The sequence below is a fragment of the Channa argus genome, chromosome 1, assembly GCF_033026475.1.
Source record: "Channa argus isolate prfri chromosome 1, Channa argus male v1.0, whole genome shotgun sequence".
Taxonomy (NCBI): domain Eukaryota; kingdom Metazoa; phylum Chordata; class Actinopteri; order Anabantiformes; family Channidae; genus Channa; species Channa argus.
The window spans coordinates 46,066,251-46,092,218 of record NC_090197.1 but is presented as its reverse complement, the minus strand read 5'-3'; the positions used below and the strand labels follow the sequence as shown (position 1 = coordinate 46,092,218).

Genomic DNA, 25,968 nt, shown 5'->3' with positions numbered 1-25,968 from the left:
GAGGCTCAGAGATACCACATTTTATAACATATATTCACTCGTAAACAAATGAACAATCTGCTACTAACTCTGGGGATCTCCACCGGTGATGGTGTACTCCACTTTGCCATTGAGCCCAGAGTCCTCATCAGTGGCTTTCAGCGTCCAGACACGGGGTCCTGGCTGGCCCTCAGTAACCTCAAAAGGACCCTCATAGGCTCTGGGGAACGTAGGTGTCACATCATTCACATCTAGGACATTTACAAGCACCTAAAAGGGTAGAGGAATGAGTTTGAACATGTTCATCAAGATATAGGGTGGTTGATGTGATGTATGCAACATGTGTGGAAGACGCTAGACAACTGACAACACTGACTACAGTAGGTCAATTCACACTAATCTGGTCATATTCATAGTTTTCACTAATTTTTAAGATTGCCGTTTTCTACTGACATAAATACTCATTACAGGGTTTTCTATGTTTTTGTTTTTCTTTAAATATTGATGCTGTGAAGGAGAGAGGTCCACAGAACTGAGGTGTATAGGTGTGTAGATGGATGGCTGTTGTATCTAAAAAAATAACGAATCTAAGTTTTGTTAAAATCTAAAACTTTCAAGGACTTTCAAGAAGCCTGGATCCCTGTAATAGCTTTAGCCTGTATGTATTTGCAGGGATGAAGTCACTTCAGAAACTGACGAAAGAGATGTCTTTTGGCGTACTTACTGTTGTGCTTGATGTCAAGCGAAGAGCATGTTTTGGACACTGGTCCGTTGCCGTGACAACCAGTGTGTAGTGTCCATTGCTGATCTCATAGTCCAACTCCTTTACAGCAGTTATTCTCCCCTAAATACACAGATTATATGGAGAACGTCAAAGTTTATGTTTTTTCTGCTTTTAGCAGCACTACAGTATAGTATAGTTTACTGTTTTACATAGTTTTTATGTCTTACCGTGATGTTGTTAATAAAAAAAGTCTGCATCAGGTTGCCACCCACAATAGCATATCGCAAAGTGCCATTCAGACCCTCATCTGGGTCAATGGCTGTTACTGTGGCGATGGTGGCACCCACTGTTTCTGGGCCCTCGCTCAGCACTGTGACATACTCCTCCTCAGGAAACTCTGGGGCGTTATCATTCTCATCAACAACGCGGACATAGATGGTAGTAGAGGTCTGTGTGAGAAACAGAGACATGGGGAAACAGCTGTGTATTATACGTGATTCACTTCCAAAAAATGGTGAATGCTGGGACTGCCAGAGTCAAAAGTTGCTCTTCTATTTATCATTATGACGCTGAAAATCTATAAGAGGGTTATGGGTACTTACAAAACACATCAGCAATTAATGTAATCTCAGTTTCTTATTTCAATGTAATGTTTTGACACTGACATCATGTAAGTCACACCTTCTCACACTTAATCCCCCTACCTCACATATGTCTTTATACACTGTTCTCTACTAGTGTAATTGATATGCTTTGGTTTTTTTGTCCTTTCGGCTTATCCCGTGAGTTCAGGGTCGCCACATTGGATCATTGTCCGCATGTTGATTTGGCACCGTTTTTTACGTCGGATGCCCTTCCTGATGCAACCCTCCCCAATTTCTACCGGGCTTGGACCGGCACTGCACAGCTGGGGAGGGGAAGGGGCTGTTAGTTTTTTACTATATATAAAAAATATTTTGGATGTAGTTGTTTTTAATAAGGGAAATTGGATGAAACAGTTAAAGTACACTTTTTTAACAAAGAGAATTAAATGTTAAGATCTACTGTGAGAGATCCATTCACCCATCAAACCCTAAAACCCAAAAACAAAAACTTTTTAGTTAAAGCACTGGAGCCATTTTTTTTTCTTTCATCACAGTTTCCCCTTACCATTGCCACTAGAGAGGACGCCTACATACACTCAATACTGAAGTAATTTGGTGCTACTCTCGGGCGTGGGGGGCAGAGGCTGGGAGGAGCGTCCTGACTAGTATCACTGAGCGACTGCACTGAAAAGCTCAGACGTTTCAGAGAAAGTAACAAGGTCAATTGCCGTGTTTTAGTATTGACTGACCAGCGTTAGGAGTGGAGGGGAAACACTTGTACAGTTAGTTGGTGGCTCAACGCTGACCTGCCGTTTGTGTTTTCTCTACATGGAGGAGTTACCCTACGGGACATCCCTCCGGGGGACGAGATTCATATTTTGGTTCTGCAGCTTTCTGTTTGCCTTGGTTACAGGTAAGTAAGAGAAACTCTGACATCCACCCTGTTGCTCGTGTTTTGTAAGTGTCTGTTCCGACTGTTCCGGGCGTGTGCCAACTTGCTGACAGTTTTTTTTTCTCCATTAACTGAACAATTTGTTTTGTCTTTAGTGAGTCAGGTAATTCTGGCGCAGGTTCGGGTCCATAAAAGCTAAAACAAGTCCAGTGTAATACATTAATGTGTGTCGGAGCGTTTTACTGGATACGTGTCGTCTTAAGACCGCCCATGTTTAAATGTCTAATAGCAGCTGGAATCTAAAGTCTGTTTTGCAGGTGATCCTGCGTTAACCATGTGATAGTCCTGTAATATCTACTTACAGACGCTGGTAGTGTATTTGCTACGTAGGATGTCGCTGTAAAAACTGATGCAGTAAACACAGTTTCAAGTTGTTTTATTGATACGGCCACATCTGGCGTGAAGCTGTTTTTTGAAGATCCTCCCACGGGATGTTGTGAAGTCCAAATCCATACTTTAAAGTCACTCCAAATCACGGCTGCGAGTTCGAGACGTTGCCGTTCCAGTTGCAGCTTAAAATGACCATAAATCCATAACCACGACAATTTGCTGCACAATTACATTTCAGTGGACACACACGTCAGTGGCCTATAGTAGTTTTTTTCCACTTCCCTATTTGCTAATTTTCTAGCTATCTTCCTATTTTTGTGTGATGTGCGTCAAAAGCAGACACTTTTTTAAGGAGTGTGGCATGGCTTGGGATTTACGCAACTGATGCCAGAGAAGAGAGATGAAGCAGCTGTTGCCTCCAGGGCGCGCGGCTCTTCGCTTCAAACGCCACCAAAGCCTTTCAAAGGTTCAGCTCTCGGCTTTACGACGTGGTCTAGATGAACTCACGCCATATGTCCGCCAAAGGCCACTAGTGTTGTTTACTAAACGTTTAGGGAATTTGTTTAAGTAGAAAATTATTTATTGTTCAGCACATGATTGTATTTCAAACAGATACAGTAACTATATAAAATCTATTCTGAAGCATGTAGGTGAGCAGGCCTAAAAAAACAAACATATTCAAAACGTCTATTTCTAACTCCATAGTGCACTCCCATAGTTATGGCAATCAATGAGCTCAGGATGTGACCACTGGCTCTCTGTCTGTTCCAACTTTCTCCTCCTCTGGCACAGATTGGGCTGTATTTCCATTCCCTGTTCTCTAAATGAATCATTATTAGGCTACAGAAATTAAAAATGTTTTTCTGGGCCAGTCCCATTGATAAGAACAAGGCTGAAACAGGACACGCAGTGAGTACATGAATTTGCTGATGTGCAGCAACTGTGTGGGAACATATAACATGTGCTTGAGTAATAAGGAGACAGTGGAGGTGGGGGAGCTCCCTTATTCTGTGGTAATTTTTAAGGGTATCACCTTTTTGATGGTCTGGCAAACATTTGTAATTTGGTGCCTTATGTTTAATATGCAGTGAGAATGACAAGTAAAAAAGAAAATCCCTAAACACTGATGACCTTCATACTAGTAACTGTGTCTCCTGTACTGGTGATTCTCTGAAATGCCCAAGGATACAGCATCAACCCCCCCAACAGAGCCTTGATTCTTCTTGCAATGCAAACAGCCACCTAATGTGCTAAAGGTTTATGAAATTTACCCATAACAGAAACAGTATAACATTATAGTCACAGTATGAAAAGCACTATAAAGTGTAATGCAAAAAGGACTGAAAAAGAAGCAGGCAAACTACTTGATATGATGAAAGTTTGTGAAGATTATGTAAAAAATTACCTTTCGATGTTGCAAAAGTGTAAAGAAGCCCCGTTACATTTCAAAAAGACAGTAAAATGAGGAAACTATGTTGCAATGATGTTGTAAAGATGCTTACAAAGCCTTTGTTACACAACTCTTAGGTCAGTAGAGGAAGACGAGGAGGGTGGTTAAGTCTCAGAGTCACTAGTGTGTATGCTGATTAAATACCACTTGAACAAGCATGTTTTACACATATTAGCTCAGAAAGTCAATTGAGATTTAGCAAAGGATTGTATATAAATTACATGGTGCCCAAAACATGATGACCTACAACCACTTCCTTTTGTGAGTAGGTACTCAGTGCAGTGTCACATTTTAACACTTCCTGTTGCTGAAAAGATGTCCCAAGCAAGTTTTTTAAACTAGAAGCTGATCAACTGAAACTCTCTCACTTTCTGTGTGTGTCGATGGGCTAATCTTGGATACTCCTGCTGGTTTCATTAACACCCTGTAATGGGGTGGATGATCATTACCATAACAGTAGGTGTGAAAAGGGTGGGGGGTTTGCACTTGTGCAAACACAGAGACTATAAGCAAGTGAACACATGCCAGAGTTACCAGCAGGGCAGAAATTGTGAAAGTAGTTCAACTTAGCAGAAATGAATACACCAAACCAATGCTGCATGTCAGTAAGAAAGAAAGCTGTCGGAGGAAACATGTCCTAGACAGGTGGCATTTAGGAAAAAAGAGAAGAGGCCCTGTTTCTGTTCCCTGGGGGCGATTCCTGAGAAAAGTGATCAGAGGAAAACATTTTCATCTACAATAGAGCCAAGACACAGATGTCTGGTGTATACCAGTGAAAAAGATCCTGTCTGCTACAGACACAGAGAAAAGCTTACTGTTTTTACCTGGTTGCCACCAGATCAAAAGAGCTCAAATAACATTAATACATTAGTTACACCACCCACTTGGCACCTAAGATGTTGAAACAAATGATCATGGTCTCAACATTCTTCTTTCTAATAGGTCCTATCTTGTTATTAAGCTACATTTTATATATATAGATGTATATAGTGTGTTGTAGAGGGCATCCTAGCATTTGATCAAGCTTTAACTCTCTAAACTTAGAACTTTCAGTTTGATTCATTTAATGATTGTTTGATTAACACGCATGGTAAAACAACACTTATGTGTCTCCTATGTCAAAAATCGTTTTCATTTTTTTGCTAGTTCAAATAAGAAAAAAATTGAGGAAGAGCCATGAAAAAGAAGGGCAGAGAGGAAGGCAGAGCGGGTGTGAAACGGGAGAGGGCTTTGCCTCCTTTTGTCCCACCAAGAAGGCAGGAACAGCCGCAGGGGCAACAGTTTCACTTTAATCACCCTCCCTTGTCTTCCTATTGCGTTTCTTAGCACACAATGGCTAGTGCAGAGTTCAGTCACAAACACAGGAACATGGCATGTACATACACTCTCTGAGAAACACACATAGGATGCAAACATAGTCAGCTAATCGAACGCAAAGAACATTGGCTGGTCAACAGCTGTATTTGCAGTTCAGCTGAGTGTAAACTAACTATTTAAATCTGGCAGGGACATTTCATATTTACAACTATTTAAGTGCTTCCTCATTTATGGTCCAGCTGACACAAAAGCCTCTCCCATGGTGAAACATGCTATGCCCTCAAACGTAGTGTACTGTAAACAGTGGATCACACAAAAATGCTTCCACAGCTCTCCGTGGGTTTACACTTTCAGTCTGTTGCTGGGTGTGTTCTGACTTTGACAGCAGTAAATGATGTAAAACATCTACAGTGACATCAACACTGTTTTGAGCACTGTTAGGGATGTAACCTGGTGGGCATTTTTAGCCAATAATAAGCAGCAGCAGCAGCAGCTGTAGCCCTTTAACGTGTCTTCCCATCAACTTTTTTAACGAGTCAGACAGCAGGAGGAGTGGGAGTTGTGTTTGCAAGCAAAAGGAAGGAAAAGGAAAGGAAGGAAATCCTCTCTTAAAATTCTGGCACTGACCAGTTAACCTCCACACTCCCCGCCCGTGCACAAACACTTACTGTAAAATGTCTTATCCATGATTAAAATCTCTCACTGCATCAATGCACAGTTGCATGCATGCTCTGTAACTCCAGTCCACTCCCCCACACACATTGGTTATTCACATGCACAAACTCCTTCGTCTTGCTGTTGTCTTTGCAGCGCTTGTCAATCTTGGATAGAAAACCACATAGTTAATGTTTTACAGACAAAGGATTGTTGGATATTTAAAAAGACTATGCAGGGATAATAGAACTGTGTGTTGCTGCACCACCGATGTACAATGGGTGCATTTTAAAGAATTTTTTGTTTTTATTTTTTCTTGGCGAGACTTAGACAGTAGCTTCAGACGGTTAGCCTGAGGATAGGTTCATATGGTGTTTCTGCAATGAAATAGTCATTTTATCTATTTTTGCATTCCACTGCTGCACTAATGTTTAAGCCGGATGTGGTTGAAAGCAGCATGTGAGAGTGAGAGAGGTAGATTGTTTTATGCTGTATGTAAAGAAACCTCCAACAGCTGTATATCTAGTTCCTGAATGTACATAAAAGGTATAGAGAATCTGTGTCAATGTACAGTCTTCTGAGAAACAAAGGCTTATTTCTCAGCAGTCATTAAGTAATGGTAGCACACAGCTGAAATGGCAGAAAAAGGATAAATGATGGCAATAGACGTCACATCAGATATGTATAAAATATATCTCCAACCTCACACACACACAAAAACAAAAACAAACAGTAAGCAACCAATGCTTATGGCAAATTCACAAAAACCAGGAAGCACGTAGCATGCAAAAATAGGGCATGGAAAATTGTTCGACTCTGGCTTTAAACCTATATTGAAAGTAGTAGTTGCTATAACTGGTTTTTGCACTGCGGTAGAAGTGCACTGTGGTACCAGGAAGGAACTTCATCCTACTCACCTTCACCTACCAAATTATTTAAATAGAACTGTGATTTACTGAGCTATTTCCTGTTTGAGCACATTATCTTGTGCCTTTAAAAACCCCATATCTCAAAATTACTCGACGGCATCATTAAAAGGTACTGAAATTAGTTGTGATATACTCTATTACTAAATGTTGTAGACATTTATGTTTTATTTCTTTAATAATGTTTCTTTTCTGAGAACATAATATATAACAATGTTTACTGCAGTTTCTGATGGTGAGTCTTTATGTACTGCATTTAGTCCTTGGAAAAACTACTGCCACTTCCATTAAAGCAAATTTCCGAAAATTACTTATAGTTTGGTAATATAATGCCCATTTCCCCTGCTTTCTACTGTATGTCATCTGTAATATATATACTTCTTAGCCATTTCATGTTATGTTTGGATTCTACATACAAATTGGTGGGTAGAGCTTGTTTGAGGTGGGGTATAGCCAAGGAGGAAAGATTTTGAAAAAGGTACAGCTCATGGAAAAAAGTTGCTGAAATTATTACATATATTGCTTACATTTTTCTATATTTGTTTTCTCTGTCTAGCCAAAAGTGAGAGACCCCATTCCATGGATGTTTCTGCCCCCAACATGTACTACGCCTGTCCTGAGGGTTCAACTGTCAAAATGGTGTGTAACGTAAGAGGAAAACCCGTGCACGACAATGATTCCTTGAAGCCAAGATGGTCTTTCACACCGCATTTTGACGAGGACTGTATGAGGAAGGAAGGTCCTCGGCATTTAAAGAGTATTTATGGTACCCACAACTTGCCACCCGGTTTACACTTTGGATCTGGAGACCATAACTTCTGGATGCTTCTGCAGAATGTGACACATGCTGACCAGGGCCGCTACTGCTGCGTCATCCTAGATTACCAGGTGGAACATAAACATGGACAACTTTTGCAAAGACCCCACAGCCACATTGTTCTCCATGTTACGCCACGTAAGGGCACTATATTTATCACTGTGAATGTTTAGTAAGCTAATATATGAAGTTAAGTGGTCACCATGTTATTTCCCCTACTCTCCAAATGTGATGTGGTTTATGAATGCTCATTGCAGCCTAAAACTTTTTTCTTATATGTCATGTGCTATGATGAGAGCTTTTTGTTGCAGTTATCTGAAACCCAAAGCAGTCCTACACAGCAGTGTAACACAGAATCAATATATTTGTTCAATTTCCAGAGAAAGAAGGATCTCAAAATTGCACTGTGTGGGATTCAACACCATCTGGAGGTATGTCACTTTATTCAAGGCTAGGCACAGCCAATGGATGACTGGCCAGTTAACCCATTAGTTTAACTCACAGCCTCTCTCATGCTTTCTCCAGGCTCTGTGGCTGTTGCCTTGGCCATAGCAGCTTGTATCTTGGCTTTGCTCTCTCTGCCTCTCATCCTGGTGCTTGTGTACAAACAGAGGCAGAGCTCCGGATCTAGTAGACGTAAGTATGACACTGATATACGTGGAACACACCACACACACACACATGATGTGTGTGTGTGTGTGGTGTGTGTAAACATAAATCTCTCAACACTTGGTTCCCCAAAGTGTTTTTTTCTGACTCATATTTCCTCTCAGTGAAGTCGATTAACTTCATTTCGTACAATAGGAACTACATTTACACACAATATCTGTGGTGTTCCGCTCTGTTTCACATCATGCACAATAGCCCATTTCCTTTTTCCTCTCTTCCAGGTGGACAAGAGCTGGTGAGAATGGACAGGTAAGTTTTCCCACAGTCTGGGCCAGCTTTAAAACACAGCTGCGCTTTAGAATAATGACACTGTTTACACGAATATTCTGGCCACAACATGTCTTGTACATCACTGTAAATATTTTCAGCATATTTTAATTGTTAGAACTCTGTTGCAAACGTTTGTTTGCTAAAGATCACGATTATTAAGTAAGATACAACTTGAGTTATTAGATAAAACAATGGTATTTACCCTCTGTGGTATGTGGTATGGAATACAGTTACAGTAAGAGTATATGCCTCTATACCAGCTATTAAAATATCCCCAGAGTGTGCAGACTTTTGAATAATCATTAAATAAACTTAAAAACATTTTTGGTACAGTAATACCTATTTATTGCTGAACAGTACACAAGTATTGATAATAGATAATAGATAATAAGTGACTAAAGCTTATAAATATCTTGAGCAGCGGATGAGTGTTGTTTAGCAGCATTACATACTCATCTGTATGATTCTCTTTCTTATTTGAATGTGTGCATCTCATTGTGTGTGTTTAGTGAGGCCCATGGCCATGAGAACCCAGTCTTTCTTGGTGGATCATCGCAGACTAAGACCCGAACTGTTTCTCAGATCATGACCAGGCAGTCCTCTGAGACAGGACGTCACCTGTTGTCTGAGCCAGGAACCCCCCTTAGTCCTCCTGCACATGGGGATGTATTCTTCCCAGTAGAGGGTAGGACACACACACACAAAGTTATAGATCACAACATGGCACTAACTCACACCACCTGGAACTCAACCAACATACTATTGAGATATTAATTGGCCCAAACAAGTAGCATATGACACAGTAGCAAGCAACCGATTAAAGATGTGCATTAAACAAGACGAAACATACCAAGTCATTTAGTACAGGCCCCACGCCATTTCATTCAGCCTTTGTTCCTTAGTCTGGCTCAAACCACCCTATGACCACCACTATAAGCTAAAGGCTATCAGTTATCTCAATTTCAAATGTGTAGCTTTCAGTTCAGTTTAGTGCACTTGTAGGTCATGGCTTATTAATATTCTGAATGTGACATTCAGAATGAATCTGACATCCCTTCATGTTCATGATTGATCCTTACATGTACAGAATTACTTGAAAAATGGCAGATAAATTACTCAAGGCCACAGTTCTGAATACACAAAACCTTCATAATGCACTGAATTTTGTAAAAGACTTATGTAATCAAAGAACAGAACGTGTGCTTCTGCTAAAGCTTCCTGCAATTTGCAGTAGTGCTGGCAGAAAGATGCTTAACATTTTTGTGCAAAATTGCACGCTTACACTCAAAACAGCTGGGGTGAGTTGGCGTGACTAAGAAAGACAATTCTGCTTACGGAGTTTAATTTCCCTCACCCACACAAATGAAACAACCTTCTTTTCCAGTCATCTTCTGGATTCTTCTCTTGCCTCATCATTCTCCAACCACTGGCTCTGTCATTTAAAACTAATGGCCCCGCTAGCTAAAATAATAATACTGAAAAACTAGTACTGGTGAAAAGATTCAATCCCAAAAGTTCCACTACAGATTCCAGGGTACCTGCGCAGACATTCCAGGCATACCGACTTGGATTGGCTTGTTTCCTGTTGGCTCAGGAAGTAAGTTACAGATGAAAACTTGATGGCGTGGCGTCTGGATACAGCTACAATTATTGATAAAACCATTTAACATCTTTCTTCACATTTCTTTAACATTTTGACTAACTTGGAAATGAACTACATTCTTTAAATCCTTCAAAGTGGGTTTTCCCTGCCAGAGCTCATTTCTTTCACTTGTCTGTTATCCAGGATAAACAACCTGGTTTCTTGTCTGAGGTTTCATGTTACGGCGATAAAAGCCACACTTTGGTTTCCTTCTTCATGTTTTTTGGCCTGCTGACCTCAGGCTGAGAGAAATACAACATGCAGCAGTTCCCCTCTTATCTTTATCATGTCGCAATTCAGAGTTAAGGAGTATTTGTTCCCTTTTTAATGAATTTCAAGTGAAATAAATTAGATTCTCTGAAATCTGTCAATTTATTGTATAGAGTGGGAGGATATGAAAAAGATACTGCCGTATCTTTTGAAAATGTCTACATTTGAGGAGGAACTGTGGTTTTGAATGTGCAAACTCCCTCATACAAGTTTCCACATGTAGGCACAAAAACACGAAATGTGTAGCTGTACATGTTGATTGCCTGCTGTTATGTATATGATCTCAAGAATCTGCACTTTTCTCTGTTTCAGACCCCATCCCTGAGTCTCCAGACTTCCTGCACAAATAAAGGAGGGCGCGACTTATTCATTCCATAAATGCTCACTTGGAAACAGTTCCACAACTCTCTTCGTCTTCTCTCCGGTGCGATGTTGTCCTTATAAGCTGCCTCACAATTAAGTCTTGCTGAAATTGTTGGCTATACATGGTCTGGACCTCAAGAGGGAGTGTAGTGCATTTTTCATTATAAACTATTTTCACCTGCACCAACAGCTGGAGGCAGAGAGCAACCTTTGTAGCAGTGAGAGCTGGGTTTATATGTGACATTCTATTTAAACGCTTAAAAATGCAATAGTGTGCCCCAGTCTAGTGGGGCTTACTACACTGTGCATTGAGATACATCAAGAGTCTTTGAGTGGGGGTCCCGTAGCTTCTCTTAACTGTAAAGTTCCTTCCACACCGGATTTGTCTGGTGCAGTTCAGATGAGTTAGGATGCATTTACTTGTTTGGTTTTGCTTCATTCAATCAGGTTTACTCAGCAACTTAAACCCTTTTCAGCCACCTGGTTTCTTTCCACTGAGGATTTCTAAAGCAGTTCATTAAAGGTGTTAACCAAATATAGGATTATACTATTAAAATTACACATTTGTAACTGTGGGAATTTTTAAAGAACTATCTCCCATGATGTAAGCGCATTTGTTAACTATGTTACCTTATACACTGTGTAATTTGGCAGTTCCTCTTTAAAAAGTAAGAACACATCAAACACACATTCCCCCCACCCCCTTCATGTTTACATGTCTTGTTTCAAATAAAGTAAGTTAGTGGGAACATAAAATAGACTAGAATTACAATTATGTGTTATCACAGTTATGAAAGTGTCCAGGGCTCTAACTCACCTTTGTCAGTTTAATCAAGCGCTCTAATAGTTTCATATTAGGAGGAGAATCAATCGTTACTAAATGGTAAATGATCTGCTTATGTAGCTCTTTTATCCAAAGCGCTTTACAATGTTGTACACTTGACCCACCAGAATCAACTTGGGGCTTAGTGTGTTGCCCAAGGACACTTCGACATGTAGCTACAGCCGCCCCAATAGCTACAATTAGCCATTATTCCTGAAGAAGTCAACATTAGCTACAGCCACCCCATTATTCTTGAACAAGATGACGGTAAACTGTTGTTATGGCATTACATGGTTCCTCTATATCATTTCCACTTAGCCTCTGCTTTTGTTCTTCCCTATTTGCTACCTCAGTTACTTTCAGCTCTGTTGCTCTAAATACTCTTCCTGCCTTAACTCTCAGTAATGCAATAGTTTACCATGGCCTTAAATGTGTTCACAAAGTGTTTAAAGTTAAGTGTGTATAGTATTTTTTTAAAAGAAATTTATAAAAGCTATTGTCATATACGCTTACAGTTTAATACTGTGTTCTTTTGAATGTAGGTTGACAGATTTTTAACTTTTAAAACAAACACAACAATAAAATCAACAACATAGTATTCACTGGCATTAAGATGCCAGATAAGTTTTCTGAATAACTTTGTAATGTTATGCCATGTGGATATTAATTCATAGTTCATTAATGTGCAATGGGACTGTTGATAACTAATTATCATTTAGATGTACGGAAGTATAGGTTTTGAATGTTAGCTATAAACCAATCATATAAATGTAGATGAACATTTAATGGAAAGTGATTTGAAATGATTGCAATGTTGACATCACCGAAGTCTGTGTGTGTGTCTGTAAACCACTATTGTGTAAAATGTGTACAGCAGGGGCTCAACAGAAATCATATTTCTGGTGTCTTATAGGTAACAGGTCAGGGTATATGTAGATAAGATTTGTGTTAAGTTTGCATGTATGTGTGTGTGGGTGCGTGTGTGTGTATGTGTGCATTCATAGTGGCATGAGGTTTTGCATTTTCTGTTTATGTGTTTCATACAGTAAAAAGCTTGGTATATTGAATTTAAATTGTCCTGGTTTCAGCTTGTCTAATAAAGTGGATCTCCTAAACCTTAAAACCTTGTATCTAGTTTTTGAAAACATTTTGTTCATTTGAGCTGACAGGTCGCCAAAACTACCAGTATACAAGGACATGCTGCACTTGCTACCTAGGGAGCCAAATGGAGCAAGGCTGTTCCACTTGTATGCCTTTAAAATAGTGCACATCAGAGAGTCCGAGAGAAATTGATAAAACAATTTGAGTACATCTTGTTCAATGAGAAGCGACAGAGCTTGATGGGAGGAGGGGATACTTGTGGATTTTCTAACGCTACATTGACTTCTTAGATCATAAATTACAAGTATATTTATATAGGTGTGTAGCCATGCAAAGGTATGAAAAAAACAGTTTATACAGAGTACTGTCATATGACAAAAGATATGACACATGCAGTAAAAAAATCCTGTATGGGCACAACTAAAGAGGTGTTCAAATGTTGGCTGTTCTAAACAGGAAAAGAAACAACGTGCATCTTGTGGCTTTCCTGTTTATAGATGAAGGTGTTTCCTGTGCTTTCACAGCTGATCACCTCTTGCAGAAGATCCACAAACACCAGTCCACAATGGTATTACTATGTTTCATACAAATAAAAACAAATACATACAGCGGACCAAAATCCCCACTATGAGCAAATCTTTCAGGTAGGAATTTTTGTAGTACAGCGACTGGCCAGAGGAGGGCTCTGTATAAAATGTGACAAGGAACCCTTGTTGTATTTGCATTATATTTAATAAAGATAAGTTTTTTCCTCATAATATAGAGCAATGACATAAAATTGTCACTTGATTCTAGCCTTTAGGATTCTATATAAGACTAACAACCATGTTGGAATATTATATGTTATCCACACCTTTGGTAATTTATTGTTGACATTGGTTACTGTAGTAGTTTACTGCATCTTACCGACAGAGGTGGTGTTCCATCATCTTCCACAGTCACAGTGAGTCTGTACTCTTGCTGGCGCTCTCGGTCAGGAGGGGCTGGCCGTGTCACCATCTCTCCTGTCACACGGTCCATGCGAAAGGTAAGATCCTGGTTTCCAGCAGTAATGTAGTAAAACAGCAAAGCATTCTGACCAATGTCACGGTCCGTAGCCATCACACGGAGGACTGATGTACCCCCTCCAACATTCTGCAGTGTAAAAGAAACCCTATTAAGCATTGCCTACAGTGGAATAAATAAAAACCTGTGACCTGTGACTATTGTTGAAACTTAAGTTTATTTTGAATCACATTATGTACATGATTAGGCACACAAAATAAACGGATTTGCAAAATCAAATGCAAATAATGTGTGGATAAAACATTGAGATTTAGTGCATTGTAGAGTGAGAGTGTCCCTACCTCGCTTATGCTGACATTATAGCCCCTCTGACTTTCAATAACAGGTGCATTGTCATTGACATCCAGGATGTTGATGGTGAGGGAATGGTCTGTATATCTGGGAGGTGAGCCGTTGTCGGTGGCACGTACCTGTAAGAATGGTTACTTTCTTTTGAAAATGCACAAGGAGGGAGGTACAGACTAGTGCTGGTCTGCAAACAAATCCATCAAAATCAAAACATGTCACGCTACTTTCCTTTAATATACATACAATACACCAAACTTTACCTATGTAATGCACAGTTAAATATATAGTAAATATATAACCACTGTCTTGATCATATTCACACATTGAATAAATTTAGAATACTGGAAGTGAGTAGTGCAGCATGTAATTTTAATATGTAATCATGTTAGTTTTGTGCGGAGTTTAAAAACGGCTGTTGTTGTACATGTGTTAAATGGCCTTATTAATGAGGTGTTGAAGGATGTCACAACTAAACATGAATTGTTTCCTCACCTTCAGTAGGTAACGGTCAACTGACTCTCTGTCAAGAGCAGCATTCACGTAAACCTCCCCATAGGTGTAGTTTGCAGTCTTTATCATGAAGACATCTTGCATGTTTCCTGCCACCAAAGTGAAATTAACCTGGGGAAGAATAATGAGTCAAAATTAGAATATACCAGGTTGTAAGTACCAGTCAGAAGCTCAAATCATAAAATGTAGATTAATAGTTGAATTTGACTGTACAGGTTTTAAATCTTAATTAAATCACAAAGCATGCTAAACAGTCAATGGAAAGCCCAGATGAAGAACCTATGTAACAGCAGCACCAAGAACAAACAAAAAGGTAGGAAATGCCACTGAATTTGGGATTAAGAAAGACAACTGAAAACATAACTAAGAGATAGGGAAGATCTTGATGAGAAAGAAAAGAAAATAGCACAAGAAGAGTGTTAGAAATTAAAGTCTAACATGTAGTAACTAGAAAAAAATGTTTTGCTCGCGACATTAGTCTATTACTATAATGAAATGTCAAATTAATAGTCAAGCAAAGTAATTTTGTGTACTGCATTAGGCAATAATTAGGCAATTAATTAATTAATAATAATTAGGCAATGTTTATGTCCGTGGGAAAGTGTCAGTGTTCTTCCAGTCTCTTTTTTTCTCACCAGTCCATTCAGTCTTGCATCTTTGTCCCTTCCAAGCACAACTGCCACTTTTTTCCCCATGGGTGAGTTTTCTGGGATGCCCACTGAAGTATCAGATGTGATATCAAACTCTGGGCTGTTGTCATTCTCATCCAGGATGGTGACTGAAACCTGTTAAGAAGTAAGCTCAAATGTGGGCTCTAACACACATCACTAAACGTATACCTACCTTTGAGAATACAAAAAGGTAACCAAACCCAAAAAATACAAGCTAATCAGCTCACATACTGCAGATTACTGCAATGCTTTGTTAATGGGGTTACCGGTATGCATAACCGGTATGCACAATCAAACCCTTGCAGATGATCCAAAATGCGGCAGCACGCCTCATATTCAATCAGCCAAAAGGAATCATGTCACACCACTCTTCAGATCTCTACACTGGCTTCCCGTAGCTGCTCACATCAGGTTCATAGCTCTGTCTCTCGCCTACAGGCTGATGACCTCAACTGCTCCTGCTTACCTCAACTCCCTCATTCAGGTCTACAATCCCTCGCGTCCGCTGCGGCCTGCCAACGAACGATGTCTGGTGGTCCCAGCACCGCACAGAAGACACCAAGCAAAACTCTTCAGCGGATTGATCCTATTATGGTGGAAGGAGCTACCAAACTCTGCACGCTCAGCAAACTCACTCCCAATATTCAAAAAACTGCTGGAAACAGAACTCTTCCACACCTTCCTAGGCACTTAAATCTATTAATAAAAAAAACTTCCTTTCTGTTCTTCCTACACTTGCCTCTCATGAAATATGAACACTTTTCTTATAGGACTTTGCTTTGATGTTTTCTCCATGACTTAGATTCTTGCTTGCCATGTACCTCACTTGTAAGTCGCTTTGGATAAAAGCTTCTGCTAAATGACTAAATGTAAATGTAAACGTAAAACACATTATACTGTACTTTACATGTAAAGCTTTAATGACAGTGAAGTCTTACCTTCTGCAGTCCCAATGGGAGACGCAATAAACAAAAGAGGAATGCCATTAAATTTTCTATAACAGAATAGATATGTAAACATAATAAATAAATTCAAATTTGCACATAATAAAAAGCATTTAAAAAACTAAATTCAAAAGGATGCAACCTACCACAGTGGAGTCCTTTTTAGGTCCTCCATTGTCAGCTACAACAGTCAAAGTGTACACATCTCCCTTTTCTCTATCCAGCAGGCCTGTCACTGTTATGCGGCCCTGTAACATCATCACCACATATATATCAATAAAGATTCTTCAATAAGAATTATTCACACTGTGACCAAGAGCCATGAAAGAGACAGACTATCTATCTTAGAGTAAGTATCATAAAAATCAACAATGTCAAAAAGTCCCCATTTCTCTTCTATCAAAAGAATCAAATAACTTCAAAGAAAACAAGCTCTTTGATCAGCTCACAGTCATGCAGCAACAGGAGTGCTAGTTCAAATCACAGAGGAAGAGGTGTTATCCAATCACACTGTGGTTAATGGATCAAATATATTTGACAGAAGGAGGGTGTAGTCCTTGAAGTGAACAAAAAAGAAGCATGCATGTTGTGCTAATCTATTCAGTGACCTTTCCTTCACTGCTCCCTCACTCACCGTGACGCTGTCTATCTTGAAGAGGGCCAGAGCTGCAGGCGACGTATCAGGGTCGAAGCGGTAAGTCAGCTGGTTTAAGTTGTCAGGCGACCGGGCCTGCACCTGCACCACTTCTGTCCCGGTGGCAATGTTTTCACGTAGTGAAGCCTCATAACCGGTGGAGACAAAGGCCACAGCCTCATCCAGCTCATTCAGTAATGTGACATAGACTGTGCAGAAGGCTCGGTTGAAAGGTGGAGCCTGGTCAGTGGCCGAAACATTCATCAAGTAACTGGTCTTAGTCTCGTAGTCCAGGTAGTCTAGAGTGGTTATTAGACCAGTGCTTATGTCCACATCAAACTTGCGATCTGAGCCAGACACAATGGCATAAGCAACAGCTCCACCATCACCTGAACAAGTAGAAGGCATGCTCATACTCAGTGAAATGTTTTAAACTTCAACTGTAATATAAAATAAAGCTACTGTATAGTTACAACAGGCACATCCCTCACTACCGTGTTTTGTTTAATGTTGATGTCAGCAGTGTGCTTTGGGCTTTGTTGTGTTTATTTCAGTTTCTGGGCCTGAGCTGATGCTTTGGAAAATGTATGTGACACCACCCAATGTGTCAGAAAGTGTCTAAGAAACACATTAAACCACAGGAAATTAATAAATTTGGAATTCCAAATTGTTGAGTAGAAGTAGAAATTTAAAACCATTTAGAGTAAATGTCATTTATGATATAAATATAAAAGGAAAAAAAAAGAGCTGTAATGCGTCTCCTTGTAGCTGCAGGTTCAGGTTGGTTACATATAAACAATGGACTCATGCCAGCTGAGCAGAAGTAAAGTTTTCTTTTCTGCTTATGATATGAAGTGATACTGATGGGTTGAAAACAAGAACTGACCTCAAACTCTTAATTCCTCTACTCCTAATCTGAGATGTGACTCACCTGTATCACGATCTGTGGCACGGACTACAATCACAGAGGTGCCAATGCCAGCGGTCTCCCTGAGGCCCAGGCGGTTGTATTGTTGCTGGGTAAACACTGGCACCTCGTCATTGGCATCATCCACATATATGATCACCTGCAGGGGAAGAAATATGTGGATGTTCATGACTTAGACATAATAAACCGATTAACAAAGTCTTACAAAGCTGGCTCTCATTAATGATGGATTCTCTAAAGTCTAGATTTTAAAAAACACATAGGGCAAACAAGACTGGCTTTTTTAAAAGATCCCCATGCGATATATGCCACATACTTGTGATTGTGGGCAGTTGACCCTGAATTATTGACACGATATGAACATTTTAACTGTGAGACTGAGCTGACTCAAAATCAGCTGGTGATTATACCAGAAAAAAGATCTCTGTGTTGAGAGCTTTTTACAGAGACACGCTGAGTGTTGGGAGATGTTATAGGAGGATACAGCTTACCACATATAAGTATAATTGAAAGAATAAACTACTTCGACATAAGGCATCAACACATTTAGCATGTGGTATAAGAATGAAATCTGGCCGTTTTAGTGTGTCAACCAGTGTGTCCATGCCCCTCCAGGTTCCCTCCTGTTGCTCACCCTCACAGAGCTCCTCATGCTACCCTCATCACTGTTGTAGGCTTCCACTTCCAACACATGGGAGCTTCTGGTTTCTCTGTCCAGAGGCCTGAGGCTTCTTGCCAACAGCCCGGTTTGTCTGTCTATGCTAAACTGGTCATTGATGTTCCCTGCATACATGCATCCACAAACACAAGCACACACACACACACACATACGCGCACACACACACACACACACACACACACACACACACACACACACACACACACACACACAGACAGTAAGAGACAGGGGAAAAGTGAGACTTCTATAAAAATGCCCATTTTAGTAAAGCATTTAGTCTTTGGATTTCGATCATTTCAGTGGATGATTTCAGAACATCTGCTGTTTTGGGTAAGATAATTCAGCTGCTTTCAGTGCACAATAATTTGTCTTAAGAGCCTGTCAATACAGTAATTTTCAGTATGCTTTTTACACACTGACTGCAAAATACATTGAAAACACCTTGTTTGCAACTTCTGTGAACATTTGGTTTAACAACATATCGTCACATATTAAGAGCTTTAATATAGTGCATAATTTGTTTAGTGCATTTGTAAGTGAGCCAGGAGACCATGTATAAAGGCCGTTTGGAAAAAAAATCTAGGAACAGAAACTTTTACCAGTGAGGATCCTGTAGAGAACTCTGCCATTTTCACCCTCATCTGCATCTGTAGCTTGAACCTTTAAAGACACACACAGGGGAAGTTATAACATTTGCCCTTTTTTCAATCTGATGATGATGCTGGCAAGATATACAAGAGCCATTACTTTAACTATGATAATGAGATGAAGATGAGCAGCTGGATCTGATTAACAGTGGTTCTGTCGTTCAGTTGAAAGCTGCATTTAGCACTAATTTTTTATTATCCCAGAAATACGGTGTAATATGAAAGTTAGCACATTTCAAAAAACGAGTATTGAGTGGTTTGTAGAAACAAAAGGACAAATTTGTATACTTCCCCATTCACCAAACATCCACTGTTGCCCAGTGTCTTGTTGCCACAACAACCCCATCATGGCTTGGCAGAGAGAAAAACTCTCTCTCTTTCTCTCTCTCTCACAGACAGAAAGCCAATAGCAGCCAAAACCCAAAGCATGCACAGACAGCATGGCTCCACAGCATACACAGATAAATAGTGGAGCATGCTGGGCTGCTGGTGAATGGGCCATGTCATGAAACTGATGAAACTGACTTCTGAATCCAGTGTGGCACAGAGCCGCTGGCACTGGATGAGGCTGACTTCAAGTCACACTCTACCTCTCTGTTAATGTGTCAGAATCTGTGGAAGTACCTACAAAGTGCATATTCAATTGCATATAAAGATACACATTCAAGACACATGTACATGCACTTAGGGATGCACAAATTCAGACACACACACACACGCACTATCACTATGTGTGTCCTTCTTTGCTCTGTCTCGCTCCCTCTGTGAAGAGGGGCCCAACTTCAGTCTCATTAGCTTCATAAAGAGATGTAGAGAGGAGAGGAGAAAGAGGAAGGGAGGGTAGTGAAAGACAGGAGAAAAAGAGGCTGGGGGGTCAGACTAGTGAGTGATGAATAGGGTATTACACAGTGGACTGCACCACTTAGGCCATAAAAGGGGTGTATAAAGTGTAAGACTACTTGGCGGAGCCAGATGTTGTAAGTGTAAGCATGTGGCTTGTAAGAACTGAGAGATTATTCACTAAGCCCTTTGCATGGCTCAGAAAACACACTATTGTCTTTGGCTCCCTAGGATTAAAACAACACAGAGATGTTTCCACTGTAATGTTGTTACCCACATTTTGCCCCCTTTCCTCCTTGTTCCCTCTCCCTCCCCAGAATTTCCCCTCTGTCTCTGGGAAAGCAGCAGTTTAAGGGGGAAAACAAGAGTGTGGAGCTAAGAAACAGATCTGACCTCAGTTACTTGGACTAAGCAAGGGGCTATTTAAAGTGTCTCTAAAGTGTGGGTGTGAGTATATATGTTTTAAGGGTTTTCTTACAAATTAGCATAGATTTATGAAGAAAATCATCAATTGATTAGAGTTAAATTCTTTTAAATATTCATGTGCTAACCCTCTCATTGGTGTCTTCTAAAATATGTAATGTTTCTCTGCTATAAAGTCTCACCTTGAAACTCCTAAAATCCCCATTTCAAATGAGTGAGCTGCTTGACATGTGCTTGAGTAACTGTGCATTGCTAAAGGGAGTATGAAAGGACAGTTTAATGCATTTTGTTTAGGACTTATCAAGAACGTGATTCTGAAAATAAGTCAACAGATTATGCATATCTGAAATCTATGTTACTAAAGTGTTACTACAACTTATTTCCACTATGTAGATAAATCAGAATATATGACTTTAAATACCATAAATCCAAAAACCAATCAAGAGGCAATGGTAGGGAGATAAATCGAATAAGAATCTGGAAGTGTGTCACTAAGAAATTACTTGTTAGAACTTGTGAATGAATTTGCTCAGACTTTAAAAACATGACCAGGCTAGACAAAGTGTGTTTGTAACAAAGTTGAGAAATTAGCTCAGTGTTTCAAAACTAGCTGAGCCGTCAGATCTGCAGAAGCAACAGTGTGGGGTGATATAGAGGGAGAGGGGAGAGTACCTTACAGCTAAGCTGCCAAGCTTAAGAGCAGCGTGCCTAATCATGAATATGTGCTGCACAGCCTACAGTATGTGTGGGTAAGAAAGAAACTTTGGATTTGAATAGCTGTGTGGGTGTGTGTGTGGCGTATGTGCTTGGAGGCGCTGACTAATGAACTGACTCTCTAACGAGCCATCTTGCTCCACTGGCCTTTTCACAGCTTTCCTGGCATTTGGTCTTAAAAATAATTTCACGTCCCAATGTGTTTCCCTTAAACCGATAAGCCATGCTTTGTCTCCACTGAATTAAGGACGATGACATTTACAAATGTTACAATGCTGAAGATGGGGGCGTGCAAAATGGGGGGGGGGTGGGGATAATTGGAGAGCGGGGAAGTAGAGGTGGGTGCCTTGTATTTTGCAAGGGGCATTTTAATAAACCCAATTTGTTTTACATTGAAGAAAGCCTGTCAAGCATTGACTGTTGTGTATTCCATGATTTAATAGCTACATAATTGCTACAAATGCCAAACACTCACTACATCTGCATGTGCGTGCAGGTGTTGTGTGTGTTTCTGTGTATGTGTACATGTATTGTAGGTCCTTGTGTGTATTATCACAATATAGGAAAAATAAGCACCTAAACAAACCACCTAAACCTACTCAGCTGGATTAGGCTTGGCAAGTGAGGCAAAATACTACAACAAGAGGCACTTTGATAGATAGAGGTTGACCACAAACACTTGCAAACACAGCCACATACACCAGCAAACAACCCCACACATCTCCAACCTAATGTTGTTTTCTCCATTCAGGGCCAAGACAACATGAACACCACTGAGCCAGGCTCCAATTTCACTTTTACATCTAACACCACTCCTTCCAACCTGACAACCACCACCATTTCTTTCACCATTCCACAACCTCCATCCAATTCTTCTGACACCCATGACCCAGAATTCACTATAATGGTGGTGCTGGGGTTATCCTTGCTGCTGGCAGGGTTGGCAGCCTTTCTGGCTGTGTGCCAGCCCTCTGAAGGAGATGGAGACTCTGAGACAAGCTGTGGCCCAGGGGAGAGCTTGACTCGTAGAAGAAGTCGGTCCAGTGAGCCCCAGCTCAAGGTGTGGAGGAGGCTGGGTTCATATCGGCGTTCATACAACCTCTCCTTCAGACGACCCCCACATCGCAGGCCATACGAGCGTGAGCACACAAGTGTATCTCAGTCACCAGCCAGACAGACACCACAGCCAGAAGCCAGCACAGAGGCTCACCCAACTATGCCATGTCTTTTTGACTATGTCACAGAAATCTGACTTGGGGACAGATTGAAAGCTAACTTAACTGATCTCCAACAAGTGATACCTACTTGTATTGTATAGTTTATTGTGGGTGGTGCAAATATCACTAATACCAGGTGTATATGAAGAAAACTGCAATTTTTAAAAGTGTATTTTAGCATTTGTTTTAACATTTGTTAAATGCCATAGCTACGATATACTGCAATTGTTTAAAAGTTTAAGCAATCAAAAAGCTGTTGTGGCAGATTCATGCACTTTTGTGACTGATCATGTCACCCTTAGAGTAAAAAAACCCGCAAATATCAAACTCTGCTCTGGATTAAACCGATACAGTGGGCCAAACATGTGCCTCAAATGACGCCAACCTCAAGTCAGTTTTTTCTTTTTTGCTCTTAATGTGACAGGCATTGTTTTTCTGCGCTACGTGGCTAATGGTTCTCATGCTTTGTGGACCCCATTCATCTGGTCAATCATGTAAATTAAGAGAAGCACTGGGAAGTATTTTATAGTAGCAGTTAAAACACACCAATGACACTGTAATGACAAATGCAACATAAGCCAAAAAGAAATCACTCTGCAACCTATTCTTTGTTTTTTGTGGTGTTAAGAAATAAAGTGACTTTTTCATTTGACTTTAGAAACATCGGTGTGTTTCTACATGTGTTTAGCAGTATGTGTGTGTGGATGGATGGTATGGTACCCGAAGGATGCTGGTTCCTTGAGGCACGCTCTCCATTATGCTGGTCTCATAGCTGTTTTGAAGGAAGATGGGTCTGTTGTCATTAACATCCTGCACCTCAACAAATACAGTGGCTGTGCCTGTCCTCCGGCTGTCCGTGGGACCATTGTCTATGTGCAGAAACAGTCACAGACACATTAGTTGCAATCATTCACTTTTATGCAAACTTTAAGTTTGACAAAAAGTAGAAACTCTGAAGTATATCATTAAAAGCTATAGGCTATACATAATGGAACTGCTTTTGTATTAATATGTTTAATTAAACAATCCACTACTCTCTGAAAAATGGAGCAGAAACCAAAAATAGATTTTTACAAAGACGTAAGACTGGAACATTGTTGGCGCATCAAAACTTAGGTCATTTTCAGCTGCTTGTGAAGTAGGACAATATGTGTAATTCTGTTCCCATGTACAGTGTTACATTATCTCTGCCTCTTCTCCCCTCTCTTGTGTCTCTGGCCGCCTTAGCAGATAAGCAACCCTGACTCAATGGTTTCCAAAACAGGAAAACCTCAGTTTTTGTTCTTTCTTTTCAAACAGGAACAAAGGCAGTTGAGCAATAGTATGAAATCACTGCAGATGTGCAGCCATCACTTTTTTTCCCTCAGAGTCATATATGAGTTGAAAGGAGCAGCTTTGAAGATGACAAACAAAACAAAACAAGCAAGAAAACACACTCTTACAAATAAAAACACTATGCCTAAATGAGAATTAAAAAAATTATAAAGGACTTTTATCATCATAAATTAAGATGTAAATTATTGACACACCTATAGCTTCTATGACCAGAACATATGCTGCCTGGGTCTCTCTGTCTAGGCCAACCACTGTACGAACAACTCCATCTCTGAACCCCACACTGAATTTACCATCTTGATTGCCCCCTAAAAAAAAACACAACACATATTTCACATAATTTACAGCATATTGGTAAAAATTCCAAACGCACACAGTACAGCATTAATAGTAAACTGAGCATGCAAGGGGAGCTTGCCTCACACAGATTCACACAGAGATGGATGGATGGACAAAAATATTGACATGCAACGTGACTGTATAGTCCCCACAACTGTTTAACAAAGCCCACAGACACACAAAAACACTTTCCATTGTGACCTCTGACCTGTGATGAAGTAGCTAAGTTCAGCATTGAGGCCAGTGTCGTTGTCAGAGCAGCTGAGGTGTACTACAGAACGGTCTCTAGGGATATTCTCCATCAGGGAAACATTGTACACGCGAGGGTTGAAGGTGGGCGTCTCATCATTTACATCCAGAACTGGTGCAAGCATACAAACACAAAGACAAAGGTAGACGAGGACACACAAATAGATGTACATGAGGACAAATAAGGCAGCAAGGTGGTGCAGTGAGTAGAATGAGAATTATGAAACTGGAGGAATTGGTTTCTGATAAACCACGAGCCCTTTGGATGTCTGTTGCTAACCTGTGTTAAAAAGATCTCTGGGAAACAGTTCAAAATATTTTGATGCTTCTGACTCATCTGGTCTATTTGAGTAATGCCATATGACTGGATTCAAATTTTCCATTCTTTTTTTTAAATCATGTTCACAGCAGTCCAACCATTGTCCCACCAGCAGGTGGTAGTATCTTTCACAACAGATTCAAACTCAGAAGTCAGTGGTTAACTATAATGAAGTAACTGCTCATGTAACTCGGGATCAAATCATACAAGGTCTTAGCAGTTTTGTTACGAATGTAATTTCAGAGAGAGCAAAGGGAAGTCAAACCTCATGATCATCATTAACCACACAAACTCTCACCTGAGACAGTGAGGGTTGACGTGGAGGTGCGAGGAAACCTTCCTGCATCATAGGCTATGATCCTCAATTGGTACTGTCGATTCTGCTCACGATCCAGGACTGCTGTGGAGGTGAGAACACCAGTGGTGGTGTTCAGGTAGAAGTCGAGGCGAGGCATACCCATCTGTAATGCCATTGTAATCAAACCATTTTCATCTTCATCAGGATCCTCCACTTGGACCTAGATGAGACGTTTTGGGGGAAGAAATAATGTGGGAGATTACTCAAAAAGTAAAGGACAACATATACTGAACAGAGAGATCTTTTGAGCTAAATTTGCTTTCTAGGGGTAATAATGCAGATGTGCACAGGAGGTCATATAATAGAATTTCATCAATCAACAATTGTGAGTGTTTCCATAAAGCTGTTTGATGATAATTTATTGTGCTAAATGACCATGCAGCAGGCTGCCTTTTCTCCATCTGCTAAACATTAGTCAATATAAGCCACTTTTGAAGGTTAAATGCAATTTCAAATGTAATATTGCAAATAATATAAGGTGCAATGAATGTGCCATGCATTGCCTGTACAGAGCTTTTTCCTAAATCTTAAGATTTAAACCACATTAATACAGTCTTATGCTTTACCCTAAAAACTGAGGATCCAATGGGCAGTCCTTCTAGCACTTCGGCCACAAATGGCAGGTTGGGGAAGGTTGGGTCATTGTCGTTGAGATCCTGCAGGCTGACAAATACTGTGGCGCTCACTGATGCACGCAGTGGAGGTGTACCGCCTACAGATGGCGCCAGAGGGACATGTAAAGACAAAAGCACACATACCACACACATCTTATGGTCGAAAGAGTTTATTAGCCACAGTAAAAAGTTTCATGGTCAACATAAAACTTGAAAAATGAGGCTTGGAGAAACAGGCTAATCACTCAGAATGGAAGCCTCTCTGCAAAGAAACATAAAACAATTTAGGATTACAGATTGTTTAGGTGTTTCATGAGTCAGAC

At 40.2% G+C, this 25,968-nt stretch overlaps 3 protein-coding genes across 8 annotated transcripts in view; 2 read left to right on the top strand and 1 right to left on the bottom strand.

Moving 5' to 3' along the window:
- cdh23 (cadherin-related 23) overlaps positions 1–25,968 on the bottom strand; it is a 144,681-nt gene that overhangs the window by 13,782 nt on the left and 104,931 nt on the right. For 2 of the 5 annotated variants that reach the window (XM_067526145.1, XM_067526156.1), the window contains exons 1-9: positions 16,496–16,588; positions 16,344–16,399; positions 15,370–15,519; positions 14,717–14,845; positions 14,218–14,346; positions 13,778–14,005; positions 931–1,152; positions 704–823; positions 69–249 (exon numbers count right to left, since the gene is read on the bottom strand). In XM_067526145.1, coding sequence (XP_067382246.1) covers positions 69–249; positions 704–823; positions 931–1,152; positions 13,778–14,005; positions 14,218–14,346; positions 14,717–14,845; positions 15,370–15,519; positions 16,344–16,391 — 1,207 coding nt within the window. In that variant the 5' untranslated portion in view covers positions 16,392–16,399; positions 16,496–16,588. Of the gene's footprint in view, positions 1–68; positions 250–703; positions 824–930; positions 1,153–2,541; positions 7,205–13,777; positions 14,006–14,217; positions 14,347–14,716; positions 14,846–15,369; positions 15,520–16,343; positions 16,400–16,495; positions 16,598–16,983; positions 17,373–17,914; positions 18,051–18,545; positions 18,695–19,189; positions 19,251–23,151; positions 23,301–23,960; positions 24,075–24,313; positions 24,467–24,971; positions 25,192–25,597; positions 25,744–25,968 lie in introns of those variants that run through there. The other 3 variants (XM_067526185.1, XM_067526167.1, XM_067526177.1) reach the window with 3 other exon arrangements.
- On the top strand, positions 1,946–12,893 carry vsir (V-set immunoregulatory receptor). Its single transcript, XM_067526218.1, has 7 exons — positions 1,946–2,200; positions 7,473–7,871; positions 8,114–8,164; positions 8,259–8,369; positions 8,624–8,651; positions 9,182–9,357; positions 10,897–12,893. The coding sequence occupies exons 1-7, from the start codon at positions 2,116–2,118 to the stop codon at positions 10,932–10,934; spliced, it is 888 nt and encodes a 295-aa protein (XP_067382319.1). The 5' UTR covers positions 1,946–2,115; the 3' UTR covers positions 10,935–12,893.
- On the top strand, positions 20,400–23,020 carry LOC137139193 (uncharacterized protein C10orf105-like). 2 transcript variants are annotated; one of them, XM_067526131.1, is made up of 2 exons: positions 20,400–20,518; positions 21,966–23,020. In XM_067526131.1, exon 2 carries the CDS (start codon positions 21,978–21,980, stop codon positions 22,464–22,466), a length of 489 nt encoding a protein of 162 aa, XP_067382232.1. In that variant the 5' UTR covers positions 20,400–20,518; positions 21,966–21,977; the 3' UTR covers positions 22,467–23,020. The 2 variants fall into 2 exon arrangements, with proteins under 2 accessions (XP_067382232.1, XP_067382224.1); XM_067526123.1 differs by having other exon boundaries at positions 20,400–20,524.

Excerpts from the sequence above, each read along its gene's own strand:
- vsir (XM_067526218.1), top strand. The coding sequence starts at position 2,116 with ATGGAGGAGTTACCCTACGGGACATCCCTCCGGGGGACGAGATTCATA. Across the intron at positions 2,201-7,472 it reads TCTGTTTGCCTTGGTTACAG|CCAAAAGTGAGAGACCCCAT; the intron begins GTAAGTAAGAGA and ends TTCTCTGTCTAG. Across the intron at positions 8,165-8,258 it reads GGATTCAACACCATCTGGAG|GCTCTGTGGCTGTTGCCTTG; the intron begins GTATGTCACTTT and ends TGCTTTCTCCAG.
- LOC137139193 (XM_067526131.1), top strand. The coding sequence starts at position 21,978 with ATGAACACCACTGAGCCAGGCTCCAATTTCACTTTTACATCTAACACC.